This window comes from Marmota monax, unplaced genomic scaffold, assembly GCF_021218885.2.
Source record: "Marmota monax isolate L192 unplaced genomic scaffold, Marmota_monax_Labrador192_F-V1.1 WCK01_AAM20220418_F8-fsc01203, whole genome shotgun sequence".
NCBI classification, from domain to species: Eukaryota; Metazoa; Chordata; class Mammalia; order Rodentia; family Sciuridae; genus Marmota; species Marmota monax.
The window spans coordinates 4990-19923 of NW_026693959.1; the positions used below are offsets into that span (position 1 = coordinate 4990).

The following is a 14934-nucleotide window of genomic DNA, read 5'->3' on the forward strand; positions in this document are numbered from 1 at the left end:
TTTTTAATTATTTTAGTATCCATGTCTTAACTAGAAATAAGTTACCAACTTATTAAAAGACTATGGAATCTTTATAATAATTTTCTATCTACATTGGATCTTCACAAATAGAGATTATTTATAATAAATCTTGGCTAGGGAACAAAAAAGTATTTTAAGAGTCTATAAACCAAAGGCATAATGTCACATTAAATTAGCCACATATAATGTTCTATCTATTTATTTTTTCCCAGGTTTCATTTTCACCATTTATTATTTGTAGGAGACTCTTAAATACTTCATATAACAGAACATGCATTAAACTTAAATTATCTTAAATTATATATCCTCACCCAACAAATGGAGGTCACTAGGTGAGGCAGTGGCCATAAGAGAAAAAAGAAAAAAAAATGTCATCACCTAAATAATGACAACAGTGAGTACCATGATCAGAACGAAGAATTGACACATGGAAAGGTGGTGAGAAGGTAAAAGTGGAATGGAGGACACTGGCATGTCCTAGAGTTCCTAGAGATATGATCAAAATATCAACTACAAGGCTACCTTTGCTTCTGTGGAACAATTCTGGAGATGTTACAGGCACAAGATAAGTTCTAGGCTCCTGATATGCCACAGTGACTTCCATCTTTTCAAAGGAATTAAAACCACTTGGGGAGAAGATCCAAACTAAAAGAATGGCAACTGCACAAGTCTCCTGAAGAAGTGCTTGACCTTTTGCTGAAGGACTCACCCTGTTCAAGCAAGGGGAACTGTTCAGCTTGGGGAGGTGATCTGTGGGTTGTGACCTCTGTCCACTTTGGGGAAGACATTATTTCAGTATGGAATGAGACTGCCAATGATGAAACAACCACAGTCCAAATCTGGGGTATATTTAATGGGTGACTAGTGCATGATCCCCTGATACCATCATGGGAAAGACTTTTATGGTGCCTGACCATCATCTCCTGATCATCATGGGATACAAAACTTATGAAATACAAAATGTGTCAAGATGCCAGGGAATCTGGGGTCCCCTGGTGCCTTGATATTTTTCTCTAGATGACACACCATCACTGGTGGCATTGTAATAGTTTCTTGTTTTGCAAGCATGCTACCTAGAAGACCCCTCTGTCCTGGACAAGGAGAATTAGAAGAATAGTTTATGTTTTAAGAACAAGCAGGTATGCAGCAGGCACAACAGTTGGAATCACTTAATAAATATTGCTAAACTCTGTACCATACTATAATTTAATTTACAAAACTTGGAAGGATACTTACATCAAATTTCTGTAGTTAAATAAATACTGAATTGTCTACCTTTTAATGCATCTTTCCCTGTAAACACACATATATTCATCAAAGAAATGGTATGACTTTGTTCAAAAGCAAATTACCATACAATTAAAGTGCATCAATTACAATTTGCCATTTCTTTTCACTCTCCTCAAAAATTTCCAGCCTCCTTGCTATTGTGTGTGTTATGGGTTATATATGATATGTCCCCCAAAGCTCATGTGTGAGGCAATACAAGAAGGTTTAGATGTGAAATGATTGGATTATGAGAGCTTTAACTGAACCAATGAAATAATTCTCTGATAGGGATTAACTGGGTGGTGACTATAGGCAACTACAGTGTGGCTGGAGGAGGTGGGTCCCTAGGGGTGTACCCATGTGGCACATGTTTTCTATCTGGCAAGGGGAGTCTCTTTCTCAACTTTCTGATGCCATGTCCCCAGCTGCTTTTGTCCAAACCTTTCACCATGATGTTCTGCCTTACCTCAAGCACAAAGGAATGGAGCTGGCTGTCTCTGAACTGAGACCTTTGAAATGAAATGATGTGCCCCTAAATAAACTTTTGTTCTGAAATTGTTCACCATTTCTTTTGTTCATAGCAGTGAAAAAAATTCAACTAAAACAATCAGAACCTTTCTCTAAAATTTATATTGCTAAATTTAGTAGCCAATGTGATACTATTAAGAGTTGAGACATTTAGCAGGTGGTTAACTCATGTGGAGACAGAATGAGTGACCTTATTAAAGAGATATGGGGGAGCCACCATGTGGGCACACAGAAAGAAGCCACCATCTTTGAAACAGAGAACAAGACCTCACACAAAATGAATCTGCTGGTATCTTCATTTTGGATTTTCAAAGCTCCAAAACTGTAATCATGAAAATTTCAATTATTTATAAGTTAATCAGTCAAACTTTTTATGTTATAGAGGGCTGAAGGGATTGATTCACACCCTCTTTTCCAAATTGACATATATACAGTCATATGCACACACATTCAGTTGATATAAGGAGTTCAGTTTTTATTTTCAAAGGAGGTAAGAAAATGTTCCATGAACACATCTGACATTTTTAAAAGTAGGTTAGTGTATTTCACAGAAGTGCTGTTTTGATTAGCAATAAATATCAATTATGATCAAGTTTAATATGAAAGCTAAGCATTACTAGTATTCAGGTAGATAGGAATTGTTTTAGTAGAACTCTGAAGGAAAGTGAGGTGCAGCAGAAACAGCCACAGTTCCAGTTTTTGAAGAGAAATTTCCCACAACCCCTGCCCTTCCTGCTGAAGTTACACAATATAAAATCAGTGGTGTTCTTGCGTTTTCTGTCATATGGATAGAAGATCCACTACATACTGTCACAAAGAGGTCATTCTGCTTCCTTTTGTCTTGCTTGTTATTCCGAACATTTATGTGAAAAATATTCTAAGTATTTTTATTTTCTTTAATTTAAAATTTAACTAAAAATTTATTGAATTTGTCTTAGAAGTTGATAATATTCACTGAATCCCTTATTATGGATCTATAATTTTCTCTTTTTTCTATACTATATTATAGTTATATACTATAAACTTTCAAAGTTTCAATCCATGTTCACTTAATGGTTTTTGAGTAACTTATTTATTAAAATGAATGAGAGGATTTGAAATTTATATGATTATGAGACAATATTTTGGCCTATATCTTCACCAGTGATCATTAGGTAAAGCCAAGCAGAAACTTATTTACCAAACATGTAAATGTCCATGAAAATTGGAAAAGAAAGCAAAGAATTTGGAAATAATGGAAGAATTAAAATGTTAGAATCATATTAGTCAAAATAAATTTTGAAAAGACAAAAAGATAATATTAGTATCTAGATTTCTACAATAAACAGAAAATGCATAGAAAATATGTGATAACAATATATAAATGATTTTGAATTTAGTATGTTAAATATATGGTAACATATACATCATATTCATTGGTATATAAAACAAATGAAATCAAACGTTTTTTTAGCAGTAATAAATGCTAGTGTCCAGATTAGGTAAAGCAATCATCCCATTTAACTTCACAATGGACAAATAAAATTGAACATAGCATGTTAATGCATTGTCAACATGATTGACATAGGATTAAAACATATTATATCAAGAAGATAATTCACAAATGGTCAAATGTATGGGAGGAAAAACAACAGGTAAAAGGTAATTGAGTTTATGCAAAAGTATATAATCCGTCAAAGGGTAAGACAAAATAAACATAATTGCTTTTTGAAAGCTAATGTGTGAAGTCAGAAAACAGCAATACAGTTTTAAAACAGAGAAAAATTTACTTCTTTGGCTGGAAAATTGGCATGTGCTATTATTAAGATTCTTGTTATTTTTTTAAATGATGTTTAGAATACACTGTTCAAATCCATGCACCATCTCCAAACTTCATAAGTGTCCTTGGGCTATTTCAACTACTTAACAAAATTATTACATCCATATTTGTTACTAAAGTATGGGGAGATGAGTATTAATTAAGGAATTCCAAGACTTTTCAAAAGAAAGTCAATCTGATAATCTATAGTATAGCATGATTTCATAAAATCATGTAAAAGTACCATGTGAATAATTTCTCCTTTATATATATATATATATATATATATATATATATATATATATATATATATATATATATATATATATATAGTACCAATCAAAAATAAATACATAAAGGAGTGAAAGAGAGATCAGCAGAGTACAGGAGTGGAGAGAGGGGACTGAGACTGTAGCTCAGTGGTAGATCACTTGCCTAGCATGTGTGAGGCATTGGGTTCAATCCATAGAACCACATAAAAATAAACAAATAAGACACACTGTACACACACATAACACACACAAAAGAGGGTGAGGAGAAAGTAAGGAAAAGGGGGAAGATAGGGATTGAATCAAATTCCTTGTACAATTCTGTCAAAATGAACCCAAATACTATGTATAATTATAATTCTCTAATAAAAAATTTTAAAATATGAGTTTCTGGATCGGGTTCCAAACTATAAACCCCTGGAAACTGTAAAATCATTTTAACTGTACTTGATAAAACAGTCATAGCTCACTTAATGACCAAGACACATTTTAAGAAATGCATTATTTTGTGATTGTGCAAACATCACAGTGTGCATTTACACAAACCTAGATGGTGTAGCCTACTGTACACTTATGCTACACCATATAGCCTATTGACCCTGTGCAGTGTTGTGCTCCTGTACTGACATCATTGATTGTTACACAATGAATTGTGTGCATGTAAAAATACCAAAGTATACACAAGGTATAGTAAACATACAGTACGAAAGATCTATATATAAATACAGTATACAAATACAGTAAACTATTGCCTATATGAATAATGCTCTTTCCAAAAATTTAATTTTCAGCACAATGTTTTTCTGGGCAAGTCAGTGATTGTTGAATAAATGTGAACGACGTGGGTGCCATCACCTAATATTGTATGCTTTATAAATAAACACTGTACCTTTGGCTTCTCAATGCATAAAAGTTTTTAATTTAATATTAAACTAACCTTACATTTATGTAACTTTGTTACTGTATTTTTAAAGATTTTTGATTCTGTAATAACACAACTTAAAACACCAATACATTGCAGAATGAACAAAATATTTTTTTTCATTTTTATTCTATAATCATTTTTATATTTAATATATATTATTTTTTTATTTTATAATTTTTGTTAAAAATGAAGTCACAAACACATATACGCACAGACCTACACTGTCTTCTACCTCCAATTCCCACCTCAGTGGAAGATCTTCAGGGGTGAGCACACATGAGAAGATCAGCACTCATGATAATAATGCCCTCTTATGAATACTTCCTGAGGATCTATCTGACCCTCTTCTTGAGGAGGTACCATTCTTCATAAATATGTCCATGTGGTTTTTCTCAAGTTCACTCATTTTTTTGCATCATTTACTTATAAGCAAATAATGCATACAAAAATTCCTGTCAATAAAAATCACTTGGTGTTGGGCACATGCCTTCCAACTTTTTAAGGAGCTTCTGGAGGTCAGCAAAACTTCTCAACCTTTCACTGTGGGCTTCTCTGTAAATTTTTTTTCTGCAGTTTTCTTTTCTCTTGCCTCTTCTTCAGCTGTGTACTTACTAAGACACAGTAATTTTTCTCTTCCATTTTAGTCTTACAGTTCTATCATCATATACATGATGTCCATATTAACCAAAAAGTCATTATGAAAAATTTCACTTACAAATTTTAAAAACGCAATTTACTAGTTAAATTGTGTTTAATGTATATCAAATTTATTAATATACTGCTAAGAGAAGATAAAATGATAAAAAATAGTTGTAGACTCAAAGAGGGCATGGGAATATATTTATTTAGTTGTGAAGTAAAAAGGTATAAGCAACATAAAAATATGAAATAAGGATTTGTATTTCATTTCACAAACCACTATGGCTAACTCATATATTACAGAAGAGGACTGTGTCAAAATCATCTAAAATTTTAGATATGAAGAGTACTAGTAAAAAGGAACAAACAACACATTTAAAGAAGAAATAATAAGGATAGATCTATGGCTAATTTCAATGGCATGGTTTTATCTCCTTATACTAATGGAACCAACTAACATGAACTCACACTATGTGGCTGTGAAGGTTAATTGTCCATGCCAATCTGACTGCTGAAGCATAATTTCTGAGTGTTTCTGTGAGGATATATCTGGAATTAATTGGAAATGAGTCAATGGACTGATGAGAAATATTTAACTTCAACGTGGCCATCATTTAATCCACTGGAGACTAAGATAAAACAAAAAGGCACAGAGAAGCCAATCCTTCCTCTCCCCTTATTTTGCCCTTGGATGTCAGCACTCTGGGTTCTCTGGCCTTTGGACACTGGCTCTTCTCTAATGCTGTTTCCTTCCTACCCTTCTTCTCCTGCTCCTGTTCCTCACACCTTTGACCTTCTGCTGAAAACTAAACCATTGGTATCTCTGGTTCTGTGAACTTCAGACTTGGACTGAGCCACACTGTCAGCTTCCCTGGTTTTGAAGTTTTCAGAGCTCCAGCATGGGATTTTTCAGGCTCCATAATCATGTGATACACTCACTTTAATAAATCTCCTCTCATCACTCTCTCTAGCTGTATATCCTATTGGTTCTGTCACTCTGGAATACCCTGACTAATGTTGATTTGGGTACCAATAGTGGCTCTAGAGGAAACAAATTTAAATGATAATATTTCTTAATTGATTTTTAAGTTCCTGGAATTATCTCTATCATCTGATTAGACATAAAACTGCTAAGAACTGCTACATACGGAGAGTGTATGGCATGAACTGGTTTTGAGTTACACAACATATCTGCATTGGATAGTCACTTATAGGCAGCAAAGGACTTGATGACCCTACATATACTTTTGAACATTTTTGGAAAATTAAGGATTATGAAGCTAAGGAATGTAATGTCACTGGACAAAGTGATGACAAAAGAGTAAAAGAGTGTTACAATGGCTGAGAATAAAACACAAGACCTCATTATGTGATTGCCTGAGTTGTAATATACATTGAACTCTCACTCTTGAAAGCTGCTGACGAGAGAGATAGAGAGAGAGAGAGAAGAGAATTATCTGTGACAAATAGGATCTTTTATGTTTGCAGGGAAAGCAGTGTTCTGTGGACGTGGCTTGGTGCTTGGAGCAAGATGTGCATCAGAAAGGAAGACAAATGGGTAGGATTCCAGGAGCTCATGAAATAAAGAAAGAAGTTAAAGTATGAAATAAAAATTAAAATAGTATACTTAAGGTCAAATAGAAGTTATATTGAAGGGAGATGTGAGCTTGTATCAGAATATTTAAAGTTGTCTTCAGGAATAATATCACTTTTCATAAGTTGAAATAGAAAGTGAGTCTAATAAAAGATTTGATATTCTCACTATTATCAATGAAACTTTTAGATAACAAACCACTCACAATTGCAAGGTAATTTTATGACATTCTAGATCTTAAACACTATTATGAAAATGAAAGACTAATTCCTTATGAATACTTATTGTCATAAGATGACACATCAAGTAAATCAAAATGAGAAAAAGCTTAATGGGCAAGTGTTATAACCAACTACCCACACAGGTATTCTGTCTCTTCTGAATTCTATAGCATAATACCTTATATAGTTAGAGATGTATTGGCTGTTCAAATAAATAAATGGAGAATACTAGACTCACTGATTGCATAATTCCTTTTTATATAAACTGACCAAATATTCATAACAAGAAAAACTCATTCCACTTTCTCTCTTACATTAGTTTTAATATATCATGTCATTTCTCTGCACTCATCCATAGAAAATGCAGACTCAATGTACTATGTCCTCTTTTTAAAAGTATTTCTTCCTCCTATGTAGATACCGGTAAATAAAGATGAATTCTCTCCATAGCATGAAGGAAGGGGTCTTTAGCTTATAAACAGGCTAGGTTGGGCTGGGGATATGGCTAAAGTGGAAGCGAGCTCACCTGGCATGCATAAGGCACTGGGTTTGATCCTCAGCACCCACATAAAAATAAAATAAAGATATTGTGTCCACCTAAAGCTAAGAAATAAATATTAAAAAAATAAATAAACAGGCTAGGTTATGATAAACTCATGATTTCCAAGTTGCATTCTTTGAAGTTGAGAAATGATGTTCTAGAATGATGATTACAGAGACTGAGAGAGGTGTAAGTTAGGGAGACATATGACAAATGATACCAAATTTTAGACAGATTAGAGTAATAAATCTATCATACAACATGGTGACCATAGTTGACAGCACAGAATTTTATTATTTTAATGGATAGTAGAGCATATTTTAAGTATTCTCATCACAAATATTGAGAAGTATGTGAAGGTATGCATAAGTTAATTAGATCATTTTAACTGTTTCACAGTGTGCACATGTTTCAATTATTATGCATAGGACATATGTATGAATTTTGTTAAAAATATTTTTAAAATTTGTTAATTTAATATTTTCATATTTTATGTGTAGATGTAGGCCTATGTGAAAACTGTGAATGTCTTATAAAATCTTGGCCAATAAGGGAATGGCTGTAGTCTTCAAAGGCAGAGGGTATGGGGAGAAAGGCAAGAGGAATGGTCAGGAAGCTGGTCCCCTCAGACCATATTCCAGAGAGACAGAGATGATGATGAAGGACTAATCAAATCAAAGGTAGTGGATTATTTACTGCTTCTCACTTGATAAATTACTGAGGTTTAAAAATGCATCCTGTCTTAGAGACAAAATGACCTCACAATGAATAAGGAACTATTTCCCATCTAAAATCTACTATAGTTTACTTAAAATTAAGGAATACCATTTCAGGGGGAAATAAAAAGTTTGATTTGTTACTCTAATAATGTCAATGAAAAAAACTTACCTTACATAAAATTATATCCTTATTAAGAGAGGCACCATATAATAATTTCTTCACTATATAGGTAATGGGTAAGCATTATTGATTTTATTTTAGAGTATTATTTTTAATCTTATGGATCAAAACTCATCAAAGAAAATACTTTCAAACAGATTTCTTTATGAATGTCATATGCTTATCATCAATCATGATCAGAACACATAAAATCCACTCCGTCAGCAATTACCAAGAATACAGTTCCTTGTTTTTAACTTTAGTTGCCATGCCATACAATGGATCTCTTGATCTGAAGTTCTGCATTGCTTTTTAAACATCTCTCTAACTTTTGCATCCATTTGGTCATTTCTCGACCTCAAAGAATGCAACTTGGAAGTTATGAGTTCATATACAATCTGGGTTGTTTATGTGTTGAAACCTTCTCTGATCATGAGATGGAAGGAATTTATCTTTATTTACAGGTACTTATGAAAGAGGAAAAATATTTTAGAAGACAGATGAAAATGCCTTGAGTCTCAATTTTATACAGGTGAGTATGGGAAAATGACATTGTGACGTATTAGTACTTTTTGAAAGGAGAAAGTAGAGCGAATTTTTAGGGTTACTGTGAATCTTTTGTCAGTTAATTTGAAAAGTATTCATGCATTTCATGCATCTATGAACATTCAATAAATATCCAACTATATAAGGTGTTAGGCTATAGTATTCAATGAGGCAAATTGTTTGTAGTAGTATATACTGGTTATGACAACTGGTCACCAAACTCCTTCTCATCTTTTGGATTTACTCTGTTTGTCATCCTATGAAACTATATAAACTATCAATGAAGTAAATTATTATCTCATTTTGTAATAGTAATTGAGATCTACAAAATTACTCTGCAGTTCTGAATGAGTTACTATTTCTCTAAGCTTTATTAATATTATTGAGACTACCAGAATTTTCTGTGAATCTCTTTGATTTATATATATATATATATATATATATATATATATATATATATATATATTTAAATATATAAGTATTTATAATTATTTTATATACACACATACATATATATAGATCCCTTTGGTTTTATATATATGTGTATATATATATACACACACACATTATATTTATATATATATATATATATATATATATATATATATATATATATATATATATATATAACACAGTTTGAATTCAGTTAGGATGTATGCTAACTTTATCACACTGGGCAAGCTACTTAACCTCTCTGTGCCTCTGGATTTTCTTGCAATAACACAAATATAATAACAACACCTACTTCACTCAGTATGATAAATTAGATAATGCAAGTAAACTCATGAAAATGGTGTTTAGCACATAATGAATGTTAAATATTGTCAGCATCAACAAATAAATAGGGCAACTAATGAGGGCTCTCTATATCCCTCCTTTAGCTATGCTAGTTTCCTAATAAAATAGAAAATAAGATTAGTAAAGGATAATAAAGAAGAAATGTTTTCAATAAATGTGGTGCAGCTACTAAAGTTTCCACATTAGAACTTCCAAAATATTACTAATTGCCAATGGAGAATATAAACCCAGTTTAGAAAAGATACACAATCAAAGAAGGTTATTTCTGAGAATGTTGTTTATGTATTAAATAGACTTTGATTTAGATTTTTAAATTTCACTTTGCCAATAGTACACTTCTTGTGAGTTCTCTTGAGTTCAAAATACAACTATATAGTTGTAAATGTCTTTAAAATTTATAATTTTTAAAAAGAGACCAGTAAGTTTTTTTCCAGGTACTGTTGCTGTTTTCCTCCATCAGCACAGAATTATTCTATTAATTTCAGCTCAGCATTCTTGATAAAACACTGCCCTTTACATCCTCTCTTGTCCTAGATTGAGCAAACTCCGTTACAGGGCAGAACAAATGGTGAGCAGACTTTAAGAGGATAGAAAAATAGCATATTCTAAAATGAAAATTATAAATACAATGAGGATAATAATTATTATAACAGCAACACTTACACAGCGTACAATTGCCTAATTTAAATCTATCCACTCTCATAGCTTATGCCACTCATTGCTCAAAACATCTTCCTTAGTAACCTATTTTTATTACTACAAATGTTTTAAAACAAGAGAAATTAGCCTCCCATAATCTCAATAAGGGCATATTACCTTAATGTATCTATTTTCCACTTTTAACTTACTTAATATCTAGTCCATTGGTTCCTGAACACTCATATCTAGTGAAATTGAGCATAACTGCTGAGATTGGTGGGAAATTTTCATTCCTATATATTAATCAGGAAGAATTTATAAATCACTCATCTGTGTTGGCATCTAAACAGTTTGCTGAAATATAGTATTGAAAGAAGATATGAAGTATTTTTCTCCCAGAAAATATTTTAATCTCTTTTTAAAAAAAAATTAACAAAGGTTATTTTGCTATGTACCAAAATCTATAAAAGTCTTACATTAGCTGCCCTTTCCCTAAGCAATTGTCTGAAACTCCAATAACAACTTTTAATTTCTCTCTATAAACTTTGGCATATCTAAGGTAAGATGCAAAACCTGTCTGACTTCTCTACTAGTCCACAAGCTCTGTGAAAACAGCAAATGCATATTATTTCATGATTATTATCTTTACTACTTAACACATTAAACGATTCATAATAAACTACAAGGTACATATAGATTTGGGTTGGGGCTATATAGCTCAGTGGTAATGCACTTGCCTCGAAAGTGTGAGGCACTAGATTCGCTCCCTAGCACCACATAAAAATAAATAAAGATGCTGTGTGTTCATTTACAACTAAAAAAATTAAACAAGAATAAAAAGAAGATATGTATACATTTAATGATTTATATATTACGTGAAACATATCTAGAACACTGAAGTTTCAATATTCTTTTTGTTTTAGTTTTTTTTTTCCCTCAAGGTATGACTTACATACCTGGAAGATGATGCAAATTTTTGAAAATTTAGGAAAGAGCTGAAATGGAAAACTAATTACTAAACTATGAAAAGAAAAAGAATCGGGAAAAAATAGAAATGGTAAAAAAAAAAGTATTTTAGAGCTTACACAGTCTCAGTTTATAGAACATATTATTTTAATCCAAAATTTCCCAATTTGCTGATTGTTCTTCTTGATGATTCTAAATTGGAAGTAGAGGTGGGAGGGTACTTTAAATATGTTGTGGGAAAGAAAGAGAAGAGAACATTCATTGAGAAGAGAAGTAAAAATAAGTGAAAGTAGAAATTGTCAGTTCTTTGGTTGTTTAGCATTTATGAAACAGAGAGGAATTTTGGGTTTTAGTAGAAGAAAGGGATGCTGTATTTTGTAGGAAGTGAAAACAGTTTGGGACCTAGGAAATGGGAGTGCAAAACTCATAACACCATAAAGTGTGGAGAATGTGACCTTCTGTAGAAAAGGTCAGAGTTTAGCATAATTGGAGGTCACAGGCTGGATGGCAACTGAAAAAACAAAAACAAATGTTATAGGATCCAGTGGAGGAGAGGAGAGCTTGAACATCTCTGGTCAAAAATGCTTAATTCTTGAAGGAGATGATGAGGCTCAGTCTGCACTGCATTTAGCACTGTGCCATGTACATCACAAATCAGAAACTCATATTTAATGTTAGAAGTATGAAGTAGAAGGTGTTACGTATTGACTGGTGAAAGATGTGATCCATATTTCAAATTCTTTTGCACATTTAATATTCCCTTTGGGCATATAATTAGCTGTTTAAAGTCCTAAACTTCCCCAACGATGCCTCTTTGTGGCCTATAATTTACAATATAAATGAAATTATTAAGATTATCAGGGGTTTAAAGCATATGACACCAAAAGTTTATTTAGTTCATTTCACATTTTGAACTTCCAGTGCACATATGATTTACTACAGTGCATTATTTCTAATATATATTTGCATGATTAATTAAATAGAATTTTTTGGTGTGTGATAGAGACAAAGTGACATTTCTAATTTTTTTCAGATCAATGTCTAAGTCATTTTCCAAGCTACTCAGTGGTCTGGACATTCAGATTCAGGACTGATTGAACTGAGCAGGGCAGTGGAATCTTAGGGGCTGACTGCCTTGCCATTTGACAATCTGGGATTCAGCTCACAGAGAAAACCTTCAAATCAAATGTGAAAGAAGCATATAAATAAAATGTAAATTAGAAGTTGTTGGGAAGAAAAAAATACAAAAGAAAGGCAAATAGAGACTACATTGATTGGGAAGGAAAAACTTTTCTCATTAGATAATGTTAAATACTGATGGGAACAGCTCAGATCCTAACATAAACTACTGATATCTTTTTCTCTTATTTTATTGTTCTCTTGTCTTACTTTGTTAGTCACATGATCATAACCTTTATTGCAGGCAGAAACAGAATTTAAAATTATTCTTTTTACCTTGTGGAAATTTAGGATATTGAGTTTGAAATATATCTCTGAATATACAAGGCACTTAAACACAATTGGATGTCTCTTCCATGTCAGTAGACTGGCCATTATTACTATGGCCACCGAGCCTGGTGGATTGAAGTGACTTCTACATCTTGAAATCATTGTGTTCATAAATGGAGTCTACAGGACAAAATCCTCCACAAAGGAATCACACTACACTGGTGGAATTTCTCTTCCTTGGTTTTTCTGATATTCCTAATATACAAGAGTTTCTTTTTTGGTTGTTTCTGATAATCTATATAATTATTCTGATGGGAAATAGCCTCATTATCATAATAACCCATGTTGAGCCTTCTCTCCATAACCCCATGTATTTTTTTCTTGGGAATTTTTCCTTTTTGGAAATATGTTATGTGTCAGTCACTGTCCCAAGATTATTAACCGACCTCTGTAGACAAACCAGAAATATTTCCTTTGTAGCCTGTGCTACTCAAATGTACTTCTTTCTGGTCTTTGGAGCTACTGAGTGCTTTATCCTGACTGCAATGGCTTATGACAGGTATGTAGCCATTTGTAGCCCCTTGCTCTATTCCATCATCATGAACCATAGGCTGTGTATCCAACTGGCCACAGGCTGTTGGGTCAGTGGGATCCCAGTACACATGGGGTTCACCTACTTGATCTTCTCCCTACCTTTCTGTGGCCCTAACCAGCTGAATCACTTTTTCTGTGACATACCTCCTGTGCTTACACTGGCTTGTGGGGACACTCTTGTGATTGAGATGTTGATTTATGTGATTGCTCTTCTAGTTGTCACTATTCCTTTTATATTGATACTTCAATGGACATATAATATATAATATAATTAACACCAACAGTATATCATTCACAGTGTCATTCATTCTTGGTGTTATGTATTTTTATGGGAGGGGCAGGGTTTAAAAGATGTATAGTGACCTGTATTCACCTTTATATCATCATCTGAAGTACTTTCACCACCATCAGAATCCTCTGTACTCTGCCTGTTCATCCCTTCTTCCCCTTGTACAGTGGAAACCATTAATCATTTTAGTGTCTCTATCATTTGCTCTTTTATATGATGTCATATATTTGGAATCATACAACATGTAGTTTTACCACATTGCTTTATTTTACTCAATGATGACATTTCCCCCCATGTCTTTTTATAACTTGATCGCTGATTTCTTCTTATTACTGTAACAATATTACACTTTCTGTATGTAACACAATTTATTTATTCCATTGTTTGCAAAAGAATCTCTTGATCAAGTTCACATTTTTTTATTAATTGCTCAAAACATTACAATGATCTTGACATATCATATATCATACATTTGATTCAAATGGGGTATGAATTCTTATTTTTTCCATGTGTAAAACTTGCAGGATCACATTGGTTATACAGTCACATTTATACATACTGCCATACTAGTGTCTGTTGTATTCTGCTGCCCTTCCTATCCCCTTTCTATCCCTCCTCCCCTCCCCTCCCCTCCAATCATCTCTCTCTACCCCATCTACTGTAACTCATTTCTCTCTCTTTTTTATTTTTATTTTTTCAAGTTCACATTTTAAAAATTGTGAATAAGTATGCTAGATATGCTGTAAACCTCCATGCATAGGATTCTTTATGGACAAACGTTTTCAGTTACTGTGGGTAAATAACAAGGAAAATGATTGATGGACTCTATGGTAAGTGCATGTTAAGGTATTTTGCATACCCACAGACAGTGCATGAGCAGGCTATTGGTTTACATTCTCGTCAGCACTTGGTGCTATCAGTGTTCTGTATTTTGACCATTATTATAGGTATATAATGGTATCTCTTTGT

The 14934-nt window shown here is 32.8% G+C and overlaps 1 protein-coding gene across 1 annotated transcript; it reads left to right on the top strand.

The window, feature by feature from the left end:
• The first annotated feature begins 13255 nt into the window (after nt 1–13255).
• Nucleotides 13256–13942, top strand: LOC124106348 (olfactory receptor 10AG1-like). Its single transcript, XM_046463956.1, has one exon. The coding sequence runs from the start codon at nt 13256–13258 to the stop codon at nt 13940–13942; it is 687 nt and encodes a 228-aa protein (XP_046319912.1).
• Nucleotides 13943–14934: the final 992 nt, after the last annotated feature.

Coding starts and splice junctions, on each gene's coding strand:
- LOC124106348 (XM_046463956.1), top strand. CDS start 13,256: ATGGAGTCTACAGGACAAAATCCTCCACAAAGGAATCACACTACACTG.